The sequence below is a fragment of the Galeopterus variegatus genome, unplaced genomic scaffold, assembly GCF_000696425.1.
Source record: "Galeopterus variegatus unplaced genomic scaffold, G_variegatus-3.0.2 Scaffold154, whole genome shotgun sequence".
In the NCBI taxonomy this organism is placed as follows: domain Eukaryota; kingdom Metazoa; phylum Chordata; class Mammalia; order Dermoptera; family Cynocephalidae; genus Galeopterus; species Galeopterus variegatus.
Genome location: NW_007726265.1, coordinates 22,304 through 39,767, shown reverse-complemented (window position 1 = coordinate 39,767; position 17,464 = coordinate 22,304). Strand labels below are relative to the sequence as shown.

The 17,464-nt window shown below is 39.6% G+C and overlaps 1 protein-coding gene across 1 annotated transcript in view; it reads left to right on the top strand.

Moving 5' to 3' along the window:
• Positions 1 to 17,464, top strand: part of NUP210L (nucleoporin 210kDa-like) — a gene marked incomplete at its 3' end in the record, with an annotated part of 101,378 nt that overhangs the window by 64,238 nt on the left and 19,676 nt on the right. The window contains exons 17-20 of the mRNA XM_008592832.1: positions 10,156 to 10,348; positions 13,967 to 14,055; positions 14,851 to 14,955; positions 15,624 to 15,725. Of these exons, the coding sequence (XP_008591054.1) occupies positions 10,156 to 10,348; positions 13,967 to 14,055; positions 14,851 to 14,955; positions 15,624 to 15,725 (489 nt within the window). The remainder of the gene's footprint in view (positions 1 to 10,155; positions 10,349 to 13,966; positions 14,056 to 14,850; positions 14,956 to 15,623; positions 15,726 to 17,464) is intronic.

The following is a 17,464-nucleotide window of genomic DNA, read 5'->3' as shown; positions in this document are numbered from 1 at the left end:
TGGTATCTCATTGTGGTTTTGATTTGCATTTTCGAAAGACTAACCATGTTGTGCATCTTTTTATGTGCTTATTGACCACTTGTATATCTTTTTTGAGAAAGGTCTACTCAGATCCTTTGCCAAATTTTAAATTATTTGTCTTTTTATTGAGTTATAAGAATTCTTCATTTTATATATTCTAGATACACATCTCTTTTCAGATATATGATTTGCAGAAATTTTCTCCTATCTTTTTTTGGTTGGGGGAGGAAGCTGGCTGGTATGGGGCTCTTTCTTCTTTTTGCAAGGGGGAAATAGGTATTTAATACAAGGCCAAGCAATTGGAGCAGGGACAGCTAATGCTGAAAAAACCCAAGCTCCTAAAATGCTTGCAGGCAAAGATTTTTAAAGGAAAGAGTGTGGGTTGGGGTTGCGTGAGTAGCCCTGTGGACGTTTCTGATTGACTCAATCTCCAAGCACAAAGGAACGGAATCTCCCTGACCAAAGCAGCAGCTTTTGGTCTCTGCTTATCACTCCTCTGGCTCCAATCAGTCTGGGATCCTTGTAGTCCTCATTTCGTCTGCATGTTCCAAGGGCTGGGAAACTTTTTATCTCTGTCCCTTGAACTGAGGGAGAGAGAGAGAGAGAGAGAGAGCTTTTTCTAGGGCTGGTCCATGGCTCACTTGGGAGAGTGTGGCGCTGATAACACCAAGGCCACGGGTTCGGATCCCATATAGGGATGGCCGGTTAGCTCACTGGCTGAGCGTGGTGCTGACAACACCAAGTCAAGGGTTAAGATCTCCTTACTGGTCATCTTTAAAAAAAAAGAAAGAAAGGGCCGGCCCGGTGGCGCACTGGATAGTGCGCCGCTTGGGAAGCGCGGCGGCGCTCCCGCCCGAGGGTTCGGATCCCACGTACAGACCGGCTCCCGCTCACTGGCTGAGCGAGGCCCGGGAGCAACGCTGAGGCTTGCGATCCCGTCGCCGGTCTCCGGTCCGGTGCAGGGGCAACACTGAGGGTTGCGATCCGTTGCCGGACACGGAAAAAAGACAAAAAAAAAAAAAAAAAAAAAAAAAAAAAAAAAAAAGAAAGAAAGGGTTTTCTTCTAATATTATAATGAACATGTTTATAGCTATAAATTTTTCCACTAAACACTGCTTTCACTACATCCTATAAATTTTGCTATGCTGTGTTTTGTTTTCATTTACTCAATATATTTTTAAATTTACTTTGTGATTTCTTCTTTGACCCATTGGTTATTTAGAAGTATTTTACTTAGTTTCCACACATTTGTGAATATCCCAGATTTCCTCTGTTATTAATTTCTAATTTCATTCCATTGTGGTTGGAGAATATATTTTTTTATTTAAATCCTTTAATTGATACTTGTTTTATGTCTGAATATGTGGTCTGTCCTGGAAGATGTTCCATGTGCACTTGAGAAGAGTTTTTTGTTGTTGCGTGTAGTGTTCTATAGATGTCTATTAGGTCTAGTTGTTTTATAATGCTGTTCAAGTCTTCTGTTTCCTTGTTAATCTTCTGTTTAGTTATTCTAACCAGTAATGAAAGTGGGGTATTGAAGTCTCCATCTATTATTATTGAATTGTCTATTTTTCCCTTAAACTCTGCCAGTTTTTATTTCATGTATTTTGGGACTCTGTTGCTAGAGGCATAAGCATTTATAATTGGTTTATCTTTCTGATAGACTGACCCTTTGCGATAACACAATGCAATTCTAAAATTAACTATGCAAATTAATTAATTAATTAATTAACTAACTAACTAACTAACTAAATTAACTATGCAGAGTTAGCTCAGACTCCACAGTTTTAAGAGCACAGTCCCCAGCAAGATTGCCCTCATTTCAGATGATAACCTCAAGTTGAGGGGCTCACAGGCCACCCATACTTCTGACCAAAAGGTTTGATAATTCTTTAGGATGATTCACAGTTATAGTTTTATTTTAAAGGATACAAATCAGAACCAGCCAAATGGGAGAGGTCTGGGAGGATCCTACGCATGGAGCTTTTATGCCCTCTACCTATGGAATTAGGATCTGGTGAGAACATATCAGGTAGAACACATCAATTTGTTTACCAACCAGGAAGTTCTACTGAGCTTTGGTGTCCGGTGTTTTTTCTGAGATTTTATTATGTAAGCACAATTGATTGAATCATTGGCCTTGTGGCTGAACTCAATCTCCAGATCCTTTCCCTCCCTGGAGGTCAGATTGATGTCACCTGGCTCAAAGCCCCATCCATCTAATCACATGATTTGTCTTTCTGTCCTGATCAGCTTGCATCCTGTGTTATCTCATTAGTATAAACTCTTATGTGATCCAAAGGGCCCACCATGATTCCAAATTAACATCGTCACCCAAGAGCTTCTTATAGACACCAGAAAAAGTTTCAAGCTTTTTCAAGCAAGTGTTCCAAATTGTTCTGCTATGCTTTGTCCACATGAACCTTTATGAGCCAGCTGCCATCCAGTTTTACTCAGATTTCTCTTGCCCACAATTTCACTTGGAAAGACCATGTCCTTGAGGATCACATTGTGCACAGCTGTAAGAATGTGACTTCTTGGACTTTTTTGCTTATTTTTTGGATGGCTTTTTCAAGTTGGCTCAAGCAGATTTCTCCTCTAATAAAGACAATGTGTTTTCCACTGAACTTTTTCTCTAATTTATGTACAAGCTACACTTGGATTTTCTAGAAAAATTTCAATTGAGGAATGGGAACAAAGATTATGATAGCTTTCTGACCATTAACAACCTTATTTTCCTCGGCAGTTGTTATATTCAGCTCACTTAGTTGAGCCTTGAGGTCTGAGTTCATCTCTATCTCAAGAAGAGCCTAAAAGATGCTGGACTCAAACTTGTCCATCTTCTCACTGTTGGGCTTGACAATCTTCCCACTCAAACTGAACACGACCTTCTTGTTGAGCACTGGCTTAGGAAGCTGTATTATTTTGAGTTATTTTGTTAGCTGTTGCCCTGGGGATTACAATTAGCCTCTTAACCTTTAATAACCTTTAGTTTGAAGTAATACCAACCTTATTTCAGTAGTGTAGAATACCTTTGCTCCTGTATAGCTCCACTTTCTTTTCCTTCCTTTATGCTGTTATTGTCCTACACATTATATTTTTATATATTATATGCCAACCAAACAGATTTATAATTTTTGCTTTATACATTTGTCTTTTAAATAAGATAGGAGAAAAAAGGAATTATAAACAAAAATGCATTTATACTGTTTTTTTTATTTACCTATGTGATTATCTTTACCAAACTCTTTATTTCTTCATGGGGATGAAGTTATTGTGTAATGACCTTTCATTTCATCCTGAAGGACTTTCTTTAGCATTTCTTGTAGGGCAAGTATGCTGACAACAAATTCTTTTCATTTTTGTTGGATCTTAGAGTGTCTTAATTTCTCCATTTTTGAAGGATTGTTGTGCTCAATATAGAATTATTGGTTGGCAGTCTTGTCCTTCATCACTTTGAATAGGTCTTCCCACGGTCTTCTGCCTCCATAGTTTCTGATGAGTGATCAGCTTATAATCCCACAGAGGAATCCTTATAAGTGATGTATCCTCTGTTTCTGCTTTTATGATCCTGTCTTTGACTTTAGAAAGATTTATTATGATGTGTCTAGATGCGGATCTCTTTGAATTTATCTTTCTTTTAGTTTTTTGAGCTTCTTGAATGTTTAATGTTTTTCATCAATGTGGTAAGTTTTTGGACACTATTTCCTCAAATCTCCTTTCTTCCCTTTTTTCTCTGTCTCCTCTCCTTCTAGCACTCCAATTTTGCATATGTTGATGGTGTCTCACAGGTCTCTGATGCTTGTTCATTTTTCTTCATGCTTTTTTCTCTTCATCAAACTGGATAATCTCAATTGACCTGTCTTCAAGTTCTCTGATCCTTTCTTATGCCTGCTCAAATCTGCTGTTGAGGTTCCCTAGTGAATTTTTCTTTTTCTTTTCTTTTTTTTAAAAGATGACCGGTAAGGGGATCTTAACCCTTGGCTTGGTGTTGTCAGCACCATGCTCACCCAATGAGCCAACCGGCCATCCCTATATGGGATCCAAACCCATGGCCTTGGTGTTATCAGCACTACACTCTCCCGAGTGAGCCACAGGCTGGCCCTCTAGTAAATTTTTCACTTCAATTATTGTATTTTCTTTTTTTTTTTTTTTTGGTCCTTTTTGAGACTGGCCGCACCGTGCTCAGCCAGTGAGTGCACCGGCAGTCATCCCTATATAGGATCCGAACCCGTGTCGGGAGTGCTGCTGCGCTCCTAGCGCCGCACTCTCCCGAGTGTGCCATGGGCTCGGCCCCAATTATTGTATTTTCAACTTCAGAAATTTTTTTTTGGTTCTTTTTTATAGCTTCTATCTCTTTACTGATAGTCTATAAACGATGGGACGTTATTCTCATACAGGTTGGGTATCCCTTATCCAAAATGCCTGGGACCAGAAATGTTTTGCATGTAAGGTTTTTTCAGATTTTGGAATATTTGCATATACATAATGAGGTATCTTGGGGATGAGACCCAAGTCTAAACATAGTTCATTTATGTTTCATATATAGCTATACATATAGCCTGAAGGTAATTTTTATAGTATTTTTAATAATTTTGAGCATGGGGCTGGCCACTTAACTCAGTTGGTTAGAGCATGATGCTGATATCACCAAGGTCCAGGATTTGATCTCTGTACTGACCAGCTTCCAAAATAATAATAATAATAATTATTATTATTTTGTGTATGAAACAAAGTTTGTATACATTGAATCATCAGAAAACAAAGGTGTTACTGTCTCATCCACCCATGTGGACAATCTGTGGTTGATGGACATCACCATCATTCCTGACTGAATTTATATGCTATGGATAAGCAATCTTTTTTTTATGCTTATTCACACATAAGTACTTAACAGTAAAAAAATCACATACCATTAATACAGTAAAAAAATAATGTGTTCAGGGTAACTAAGCAACACAATAGCATTGCCAGAGTACCTGCATCAGCTGTACTGAAACAACAAACAACAGCAGGGTTTTAGTCTCCGCCTATGATACTGTGTTTTGAATAAAAGGTGACTATACACTGTATTTTATTTTTTTAGGTGAGAAGAAACATCAGACACCAAGGTTGAGTGTTTGGATCTCTGTACTGGTCAGCCACCAAAAAACCAAAAAAAAAGGAAAGAAAGAAACATCAGAAGCAGTTAAGGGACCAAGAAGTAGATCCTCTAGGGATGAGGAGGGATGAGGAGGCATTCTGTTGGATGGCTTTTTAAAAAGAATGTTTCCTCCAAAGCCATTTGCCTCATTAACAATGGTTTTTATCTTAGAGTAAGTCTCTCTTTTCCCCCTTTGGAGCTGGCCGGTTAGCTCAGTTGGTTAGAGCACAGTGGTTTTTTTTGTTTGTTTGTTTTGGTTTTGGTTTTTGGTGGGCTGGTCAGTATGGGGATCCTAACCCATGACCTTGCAGTTATAAGGCTGTGCTGTAATCAACTGAGCTAACTGGCCAGGCCAAAAGTGCGGTGTTGTAACACCGAAGTCAAGGTTCAGATCCCCATGCTGACCAGCCACCAAAAAAAACCTCTCTCTTTGATTTTATGAATTGACATGATTTCTTGTTGTGTTATGAATGCACACTGCTCTAGTCCTTCAATAGGCTCCTCACACATTTTATTCATGTCATCTATAGCCACTTCTTCTGCAGTGTTAACAGCGTCATGTTTATCATCACTGTTATTACTATCACCTTGATTCAGAGCCATTTCAGCTATTTCACTGTCAGTCATTGAATGAACAACTTTAGCCTCATTATCGTTGTTATAAATTTCTTTGATATCTATTTCTTCCAGTATAGTAATGAACTCTGAAGATATATATTTTTTACATATGTAAGGAAGTCATATATCTTTTTTCCCTCATTTGATATACAGAATCCTTCAAAGTCACTACCTTGTGTGTTGTCATCACTGAACATGGTTGGAGTCCAGGGGTTATCCAGGCATGCACAACCGTGTCTTTAGTCATTGTGTTCCACACATGGGCAACAGCATATATGGCATCCTTCATGCTAAACTCCTTTTGAAAACCTCCCACACCTACACCTCTGTTCTCTGCTGCTAGCATGCTGTTCAAGAAAGTTGTTTTTATATTTACTCTTCATTGATATAAAGATACCTTGGTCACATGGCTGAATTAATGAAGTCAAATTTGGGGGAAAGTACGTAAACATTATTTTTTTATTTTTTATTTTATTTTTTTGTCTTTTTCGTGACCGGTAAGGGGATCGCAACCCCTTGGCTTGGTGTCGCCCGCACCGCGCTCAGCCAGTGAGCGCTGTGAGCATACCGGTCATCCCTATATAGGATCCGAACCCCCGGCGGGAGCGCCGCTGTGCACCCATGTGCCGCACTCTCCCGAGTGTGCCACGGGCCGGCCCCGTAAACATTATTTTTGATAAGCTGGAGGATGAGCAGAATAATTATCAAAGAATAACAAAATCTTGGAGTCTACCAGTCCAGCTTCCCCTGCAGTGAGCACAAGCTGCTGGTACAGAATGTTTGTAAGATCAATCAGAAAAGATGTTCCTGGTGATCCATGGCTTTTTGTTAGCTTAATCATGGACTGGTAAGAAATTCACTTCTTGAAAACAGCGAAGACACAAGCTTTTGCCTATCACTGCAAGTTTACACTTATGTGTTCCTGCTGAATTAGCATATCCCAGCCCAGTTACTTGGTCCTTGGCATTCTTAATTCCTGTAGGGACTGTCTCATCAGCTGTAGTTAGTGTCTTTTGGGGTAATAACACCAAAACAGTGATATTTCATCAGCAATATAGAATTGTTCTGGCATGAAATTTTTATTAGTGATAACTTTGAACAAAATCAATGATTTCTTCATGATCAGCAGATGCTTTATCATCACAAATCTTTAAAATTTAATGCCATGTCTTTTCTTAAATTTCAGCAACCAGCATGTTGAATATTCACAGTTCCCTTCAATGTTCAATTCATTGTGTTAGATCTTTGCTTGTTTCATAATCAGCATACCATTATTAAGTGGCATGTGTTCGCGGCAATACTGACAGATACATTCTTCCAATACATGACTGAGATCTTCATTTTTAGCTTTATGCAGTGTTTTTTTTATTTTTTATTAACTTCTATTCATCACTTTCAGCATAGAACTTCAACAGTTAATTCTTCTGTTTCTTCAGATCACATATGTTGGTCATTCCAACACCATACTCTTCTGTAAGACATTTCACACTTATAGTGCTGTATATTTTCTCCAACAGCTTGACTTCCTGTGTTATCTTAGATCAACATAAATGCTTCCCCTTTTTCGTATTACCGTTACCCACAGGGTTATCTGCTGGTCTTTTTGACATTTTCAACAATATCTTTACATCACAGAGCAGAGAATAAGCAAAAAACCACAGTAAGGCACATAGGTCTTGGCTCCATGTAGGGGCACTGTGGGGAACCTGCCATTAGGAAGTCAACATTCCATTTTATTACCCTTTGTGGGCATGCTTGTGTGGGGGAATCTGGGTGTGTGGGGAAAAAATATATTACACCTTAATGGGTTTGGGAGGGTCTTTTTTCCCTTGGGGACACTGAATAAACAGTGTGTTGTGTGCCTGTGTTTTAACTGCATCCCATCACGTGGGGTCAGGTGTAGAATTTTCCATTTGTGGTGTCATGCCAGCTCTCACAAAGTTTCCAATTCTGGAGCATTTCAGGTTTCAGATTTTCAGATTACGGATGCTTAACCTGTACTTTTCTTTAGTTATTTAAACATGGATTCCCTTAGTTCTTAGGGCAAAATAATTGATTAAAAGTTTTTGTCTAGTATGTCCAATGTTTGGGCATCCTCAGGGACAGTTTCTGTTGACTGGTTTTATTCCTATGTATGGGTCATAGTTTCTTATTTCATTGCATGTCTAATAATTTTTTGTTGAAAACTTTGGCATTTTATAAAATATAACGTGGCAACTCTGAAATAAGATTCTTCCCCTCCCTAGGCTTTGTGACTGTTGGTATTTTGTTGTTGTTGTTGCTGAGGCCATTTGTTTAGTGACTTTCCTGAGCTAGTTCTGTAACATTTGTATTCTTTGTCCTGTGTGGTCACTGAAGTCTCTACTTGGTTAACTTTGTGGTCAGCTGATGATTGAACATAGATTTCTTTGTATTCCTGGTATTTTTATTGGGATTATGTTAAATTTATATATTAACAAGGAATAACCGAAATATTTATGATGTTGAGTCATCCTGTCCAAGAACATACATATGTATATACAGTACACTTATATGTCTCATATATATATATATATATATATATATATATATATGAGTTTGAAACCATGTTTTAAAATTGCTATACAACCCATGATACTTTTTTTTACAAATTATATTTCCTAGCTCTGTTCACTGAAAGTGCCTACACTCCAATAGCAATGAATAACATTTTGGTTTCTAAATTCTATTCCCCATTTAAAGGAATCAGAGTACCTTGGAGAAATAGCTGATTTCAGCTCAGTAGGGAAAGTACAAAATGAGCCTGAAACAACTTGTGTTAGAAAGCAAGAGGTGCTCAAAAAAAAGCTGGCTTGGGGGGCTTGCCAGTTAGCTCACTTGGTTAGAGCATGGTGCTGGTAACACCAAGGTCAGGGATTCGGATCCCCATACTGGCCAGCCGCCAAAACAAACAAACTGGCTTGAAGCGGCTCCTACTGTCCAAATTATAGACGATTTCAGCATCAAAAGAATAATGACAGAAATATCAATTTAAAAATAAAATTCATGATTCAGTAGTGACGCTCAAAATTATAATGAGAGAAAGGAAAGAAGGAAGATAGAAGAAGGAAGGGAGAAATGAATCAAGGAGGGAAGGAATGGAAGGGGAAAAAAGAATGCTTTTTTCCAGAAAAATGCCAGCTTATATAAAAGGAATCATAGAATTAGAAATTTATAATTTTGCAATTCCCATTGCAATAATTGACCCTAGCAAAGATCATCAATGGATATTAAAACTAGTAGGTAAAAGGTTGTTGGGAAATAGGATGTTCTCAAGATCTCAAAGTATCACCCCACAGAGGGTAGACAGTACCTTTATACTGAAGAGGTCTCCAGTGGCAGTCACCACCTTGAGCAGATGATTATATTTGGCATTACTAATATTGTGATAACCTGACATTATGAGCAAGTGGTATGCAGGTAAATCTTTAACAGGCTCTCCAAAAACACAAACAAAACTGAGCAGGACCTGATTTGTAACATTTGCCAATTTTCGTGGTGTTAATATTCCCAGCATGTCCAATTTCAGGCTACCAAAATGATATCAATTTTCTCAGAGCTGGAAAGAAGTGCTAACAACCAGCTTGCCTATGAGCTGCACCAGCATAACACTGAATGTACTTCCTGGTGTGATGTAATAAGTACACGACATCACCTATGTGGTATTTTTGTAAAAAAAAAAAAAAAGTTTGTGTATAATCATGAGGAAATTATCAGAGAAATCCCAAATATGGAACATTCAACAAGAAAACCGTCCCGGACTCACAAAAAGTTCAATGTCATGAAAAATAATAACAAAAAAGAGCAGATGTGCCTTTTCTAGATTAAAAGAGACTAAAGAGATAAACAACCAAATATAATACATACACCTTGATTAACTTCTAGATCAAAACTAAAAAACAGATATAAAAGACATTTTAAGACATTTCAGGAAATTGAAATTTGATGACATTGAATTAATGTTAATATTCTTATGAGTGATAACATTGTTTTTCTTACATAGCAGAATGTCCTCATTCTTAGGAAATGCATGCTGAAGTATTTAGGGGTCACATACCACGATGCCTACATCACTCAGAAAATAAGAAAAGCCCCTCCCCTCTGCTCCCATATATGGAAGGTGAGGAAGGAGAGGGAATGAGAGATAAAGCAAATGTAAATAAATGTCAAGAATTGGTAAATCCAGGTGAAGTGTATATAGGTATTCATTATACTATTCTTTCAACATATCTATAGTTTGCAAATTGACAAAATAAAAAGATTTTGAGAAAACATGATCAAAATCAGGGATATCTTACTGCCTTTTAGGCTATTGGTTTTTTTATTTTTGTTTATTACTTTTTATTTTAATGCAGATTCCTGTATCAAGCCTGAGGGACACAGTCCTGGAACTAGCAGTGTTTGATCAACACAGGAGAAAGTTTGATAATTTCAGTTCACTAATGCTGGAATGGAAATCCTCTAATGAAACACTAGCCCATTTTGAAGATTATAAGTCAGTGGAGATGGTAGCAAAAGATGATGGGAGTGGGCAGACTCGGTTACATGGTATTGTGAAAATTTATGAATCCTTTCATATATTTGCTAAATGGCTGTACACTAAGCATTTCCTTATGGGTGAGGGTTTTATTTATTTTTATTTTTTTTATTTTTTATTTTTCCTTTTTGTCTTTTTTCGTGTCCGGCAACGGATCGCAACCCTCAGTGTCATGCCCACACCAGACCGGGACCGGCAACGGGATCGCAACCCTCGGTGTTGCTCCCACACCTCGCTCAGCCAGTGAGCGGGAACCGGTCTGTACGTGGGATCCGAACCCTCGGCTGGAGCGCCACCGCGCTTCCCAAGCGGCGCACTGTAGCAGTGCGCCACTGGGCCGGCCCGAGGGTTTTATTTTTGATTTTACCATATATCACCTTTCATCTTTGCTCTTTCTATTTTTTAGAAAACATAAAGGTAGATTTCCTTGTTTGCAAAGCTAGGGTCTAACATTTCTCATAAGAACATTAAATTTTAAAATGCATTGATTGACTGTTATTTGCCTAATACTATGGAACTGTTATTCATTTATTCGCCAATATTAATTGAATGTCTACTACATATAAGGCCTTCTGCTAGGCACTGGAGATATAATGGTGAATGAGACAGATGCAGCCTCTGCCTTCATAGTCTTACAGTCTAGTTGGGGAAGCCAGACTTTAAACATTACAACTAATAATTTGAAGGGCCTTGAGAGCGTATAAAGGGAGACATATCCTAGTCTAGAACAGAGAGGCTACCCTGAAAAAGTAACATTTACACTGAGACCTGAAGAGATGGCAGGAAGAGGAAATAGCAATAATGAGCTGAAGAAAGGAAGTGAGACTGACTTAGAGAAGGGGCAAGATGCAGTAGATGAGGTTCTAAAAAGGCAACAAGCACTCATGTACAAGCTCTTATCAAGCCTCTGCTTGTGTCACATTTGCTGATGTCCCATTCACTAAAGCAGGTCACCTGGCCAAAACCAGAGTCAAAGTGGGTGGTGAGTACACAAGGGCATGGATACCAATAGGCATGATTCACTGTGGGCCATCATTATAACAGTGCACCACAAACAAATCCCAAATGTGAAGATGAGAGTGTGGTACAAAGGGTAACGTTTAGGTTTCTAGCATGAGCATTTGGGTGAATGGTAGAACTATTAAGTGGAAAAAGGAACACTAGAGAAGGAGAAAGGAGATTTAACCTATTCCCTACCCACAAGGAGCTTACAGTCGGAGAAAGTTTGAGTTTAGCTAGAGAACATGACAACATAATACTAAGACCAATAGTATGAAATAGTTAGTATAAAAAGTGGCAGAGAAGAAAGAGATGCTCCTTATGTCCTGTAACAATCAATCACCAAGGCCGGCCCGGTGGCGTACTGGATAGTGCGCCGCTTGGGAAGCACGGCGGCGCTCCCGCCCGAGGGTTTGGATCCCACATACAGACCGGTTTCCGCTCACTGGCTGAGCAAGGCGCGGGAGCAGCGCCGAGGGTTGTGGTCCCGTTGCCGGTCCCCGGTCCGGTACGGGGGCAACACTGAGGGTTGCGATCCGTTGCCGGACACGGAAAAAGACAAAAAAAAAAAAAAAACTATCAATCACCAAGTAACACTAGTGTTATCTTCTAAATATTTTTTGGTTTCATTCCTTCTTTTCTAGCTGTACCTAGTATCCTCATCACCTCTATCCTGCATTACCACAGTAGCCTGTTAACATCTCATCATGTCTCTGCTGCTGTCTAATCCATCTTCCATGCTGCTGTCCAGAGTGATCTTTCTAAAATGCAAATCTGAATCTCTTTCTTAAAATCCTTCTTTTGGCTACTATTTATTGAGCTCTCATGACATGACATGCACTGCACTAAGTACTTTGTATATTTTTTCTTATGTAATCCTCTAACAACCATGATAGATTGGCATTATTATCCCCATTTTGTAAATTTACTCATTTATCGAACATTTGTTTAGTTCTTACCATACCAGGCACAGTGTTAAGAACTGAGATTACAATAGTAAATGGATAAAGAAGCAAGCACTTTGATATCAAAGCCCATACTCTTAATCATTAACTATACTGTCATCATATTGTCTTCAGGGACTCCTCATGTATTTCAGGATATATTATAGCTTAACATATCAACCCCTGTTTACTTCTTTGACTTCACCCCCCCCCTTTTTTTTTTTGGTGGCTGGCCAGTAAGGGGATCTGATTCCTTGACTTTGGGGTTATAACATTGGCTCCACCTCTTATTACTGCCCACACATACCATACATTTTTCTTACACTCAACAACTTTAAATCCTTAACCGTGATAAAGCTTATCATACCCCTTTCCTTTTTTTTTTTTTTTTTGTCTTTTGTCTTTTTTCCGTGTCCGGCAACAGATCGCAACCCTCAGTGTTGCCCCCGTACCGGACCGGGGACCGGCAACGGGATTGCAACCCTCGGCGTTGCTCCCGCGCCTCGCTCAGCCAGTGAGCGGGAACCGGTCTGTATGTGGGATCCGAACCCTTGGGCGGGAGCGCCGCCACGCCTCCCAAGCGGCGCACTATCCAGTGCGCCACCGGGCCGGCCCATACCCCTTTCCTTTGCATATGTTTTATGTTCTCTTTTCTTAGAACACACTTTTTTTTTTGCATCTTCACCGGGCTTAAATCTTCTTCTAGAGAATCTAGGAGTTTTCTGTTTCTCTGTATCACCAATCTAAAGTAAATATTCCTTCTTTGTATTTTTATATACTAGTATGTATATGCTCTACACACACTTCCATAATAACATTCAGCACACTGTTTTGCAGTGATTGGTTTTCCTATCAGTTGCCCCTCACTAAACTGTGGGCTTCGTTGAAGGCAAGAACTATATTTTTCTCTTCATTTATGTATCCTAATTACCTAGCATAGTACCTAGCATATAGTAGGCCCTCAATAAATCTTTGTTGACTGACTGAATGAATGTAGCATCATGATTTTGGCATGATCACCATGAATTGAGGATAAAATAAGAATTGATCTAAGTTAAATGGCAGATTCATGTTTATTAAATTAAGAAAAAGAAAGGAAGAGAGGAAGGAAAGAAGGCAGGGATGGAGGGAAGGAGGGAGGTAGGAAGGAGAATGAATGACTAAAGCAGGATCAGATTATGGGAGCCTTCAGATACCAGTTTTAAGAATTTTAATTGATCTAATAAAGAACAGTTATCCTTTTAAATTTTTTTAGTAAGTGACTGACATGACATTTATATATACAGAACAGTTTAGGAGAGTGAAAGTTTCCAAAGGACTATCCCTTTATTTCTCCTTCCCATTTATAAATCAAATAAAAACTTCCCCATATACTTGTTGTCAGCCTATTTTTGGACTCATGGAATATCAAATCTGGAAAGAATTTTAGATTTGCCTGGCCCAATCCCTCATTTAATAAAGAAACTGAGAGATAAAGTGGTTGCTCAGGGTTATACAAGAATATAACGGCAGGGTCAGCGCAAAAAAACCCATTTTCTATTTCTTGTGCATTCTCCATTCAGTATTTTTCTCCCCTACAATAAAACACCATTTGGAACAAATTTGTGCAGCATTTGGCTTTCTGGAGATATTTTTGTATTCCATATGTTATTGTTTCTCACAGGGTATTTTCCTGCACATTTCTAGGTCATCAGATCCTTAAAGTACATCAGATAAAAGGGACTGTACTCATTGGAGTCAATTTTGTGGGCTATTCAGAGAAGAAAAGCCCAAAGGTTAGTGGAGATTGTGATATAAGAAATATAAATTAAATATTGAAGTTTAAGGCTTTTCTTTAAAGTTGCTCATAACCGATGTAAATCTGAGAACCATTAGGGCCAGCCTGTGGCTCACTTGGGAGAGTGTGGTGCTGATAACACCAAGACCACGGGTTTGGATCCTATATAGGGATGGCCAGTTCCCTCACTGGCTGAGCATGGTGCTGACAACACCAAGTCAAGGGTTAAGATCCCCTTACTGGTCATCTTTAAAAATAAAATAAAATAAAATCTGAGAACCATGCACCTCTGTGATCCTGTTATCTTCGGCATGAAAGAGTACTGAAATCTTCTCTTACTAAGCTGAGGAATTAGAAGTTTATTTTATTTTATTTATTTATTTTTAAAAGATGACTAGTGAGGGGATCTTAACCCTTGAGTTGGTGTTGTCAGCACCACGCTCTCCCAAGTGAGCTAATCGGCCATCCCTATATAGGGATCCAAACCCGTGGCCTTGGTGTTATCAGCAGCACACTCTCCCAAGTGAGCTATGGGCTGGCCCTGGAATTAGAAGTTTAAACTCGGGCTGGCCCGGTGGCGCACTGGAGAGTGCGCCGCTTGGGAGTGCGGCGGCGCTCCCGCCGAGGGTTCGGATCCCCTGTGGAGACTGGTTCCGGCTCACTGGCTGAGCGCGGTGTGGGCGCAACACCGAGGGTTGCAATCCCGTTACCAGTCAGTAAAAAAGACAAAAAAAAAAGGAAAAAAAAATAGAAGTTTAAACTCACCTTTGTATGGTTCTTATTATATTTCTAGGAAATTTCCAACTTGCCCAGATCTGCAGCTGTGGAGCTGCTCCTGGTGGATGATGTAACTGTATTGCCTGAGAATGCTACTATCTATAACCACCCTGATGTGAAGGTAGAAGCTGTATGGGTCTAGTTAGATGGAAATCATATTGGAGGGGAAGTTATTAAAATTAATAGTATAACAATAAAAAAGCTCACTTATATGTTGAAAATCACTGATGCAGATGTATAACATATATAATAATTAGGTGCAATATCCTTAAGAGTTATGCTTTAATAATCATATTTTTCTTTTGGGGCTGCCTGGTTGGTTCAGTTGGTTAGAGCACAGTGTTATAACACCAAAGTCAAGGGTTCATACTGGCCAGCGCAAAAAAAAGTAAATAATGGGCCGGCCCGGTGGCGCACTGGATAGTGCGCCGCTTGGGAGCGCGGTGGCACTCCCGGCGCGGGTTCGGATCCCATGTGGAGACCGGTTCCCGCTCACTGGCTGAGCGCGGTGCGGGCGCAACACTGAGGGTTGCGATCCCGTTGCCGGTCCCTGGTGCGGGCGCGACACCGAGGGTTGCGATCCCATTACCAGTCAGTAAAAAAGACAAAAAAGGAAAAAAAAAAGTAAATAAATAAAAATAAAAATGAAATAAAATAAAAAACACTTTTTCTTTTGTACATTGACATTAATCTTTTAATCCCATATGGGATTCTTAGGTAGGTAGAACTTATTTCCTTTGAGTTACTTACAAACTGAAGGGAATGGAATATTGTCTGATTTTTCCATAGGAAATATTTAGCCTTGTGGAAGGATCTGGTTATTTTTTAGTCAACAGCAGTGAGCAGGATATTGTCACCGTCACTTATATGGAAGCAGAGAGTGCTGTCCAGGTGAGTTGTAGTTACTCCCAGATTCATCGTCTCAGACTAAAACTCATTCTTAGGAGAATGATTGGAAAAAGTCCATTGTGTGTCTAAAACTTGTCACAAAAGTAACATTTGCCTCTCTTTCTTTCTTTAACCTACATAGATTCTTCAACCAAAAGTGAGGGGTTTTTTCTACAGCTAGCTACAATACTGGGAAGTTTTTGTTTCTGATTGACCTGAGACAGTATAGGAGACATCTAATTAGAAGATTTCTGTTAAAAGAAGGTTCATTTTTATAAGTTTAAAAGCACATAACTGGGGGCCGGCCCGGTGGCGCACTGTAGCAGTGCGCCGCTTGGGAGCGCGGCGGCACTCCCGCCGAGGGTTCAGATCCCACATACAGACTGGTTCCCACTCACTGGCTGAGCGAGGTGCGGGTGCAACACCGAGGGTTGCGATCCCGTTGCCGGTCCCGGTCCGGTACGGGCGCAACACTGAGGGTTGCAATCCGTTGTCAGACACGAAAAAAGACAAAAAGAAAAATAAATAAATAAAAATAAAAAAAATAATAAAAGCACATAACTGTGTAGATATTTAAATGTACTATTGACTTTGGGCCGAGCCCGTGGTGCACTCGGGAGAGTGCAGCGCTGGGAGTGCAGCAGCGCTCCCGCCGCGGGTTTGGATCCTAAATAGGGATGACCAGTGCGCTCAGCCAGTGCGGCTGGTCTCAAAAAGGACAAAAAAAAAAAAAAGTACTATTGACTTTATAATCTGACTATATGATATTTTCAGCCAGGATATGACAACTCAAAATATCAAGCTTACTTCATAGTCAGTATGCCAAAGGATTTGCTTTTAGTTGACTTATAGTAATAACAATAACAATTATATTAATATGTGTATATATTTCCTTTCCTTCTAAGAGCTCAGAAGAATTTAACTTACTTTAGTCATATTTGCTTTAAAAAGGGAAGATTAAGGCACTAGTTGCAACGAAGGATGTGAAAAAACATACTGTTGTGCAGGAACCATAGTACAAAGAAGGAGAAACAAAGTACCAGTCACCCCAATGCTTTCTCCCTCTTCTAGTGATTGCAGCATATATGGACTTGATTTTTTTTCATGAAATCCTTTCCCTGTTTATAATTCAGAAGCTGGAGGTGGTGCTGATAACACCAAGGTCAAGGGTTCGGATCCCTGTACTAACTAGCCGCCCCCCCCCCCCCCAAAAAAAAAAAAAAAAGGGGGTTGTTTTTTTTGGTTTTTTTTTTTTTTTTTTTTGGTAAGACTTTGAAAGTTCATGGAAAACTGGAAAGGAGAGTGTAAAATACATTTTCACCATAAAATTAACAGCTATTATTATTCTTTAATATTTGTTTCCAGCCACTGTTTTAAAAAGGAAAAATATTTTGTACTTAGTTAAAATTCCCTTTGAAGAAACCAGGATGGTGACGGGTCTGGAGCGGGCGTGCCAGGAGACAGCGTGACCCTGAGAAGTGTGCGCTGTGATACCAGAGTACTATTTGCATTTCCAAGAGCAACAAAAATCGAATAAATCTTTCAACAACAAACCTACGATGACAAACAAGCAACAACAGATTCGAGGTTTTAGGGCCGACACAAAAGAAAACTCCTGAGAGCGCCCAAGCCCTGCTGCGGGTTCGAGTGAGCAGCCCGAGACAACAAAGGCCAAGTAAGTCAGCAGAGACGACACAGAAACAGAGTGGAAGGCGCCGGACCGGCCCAACTCTACGAGCTCT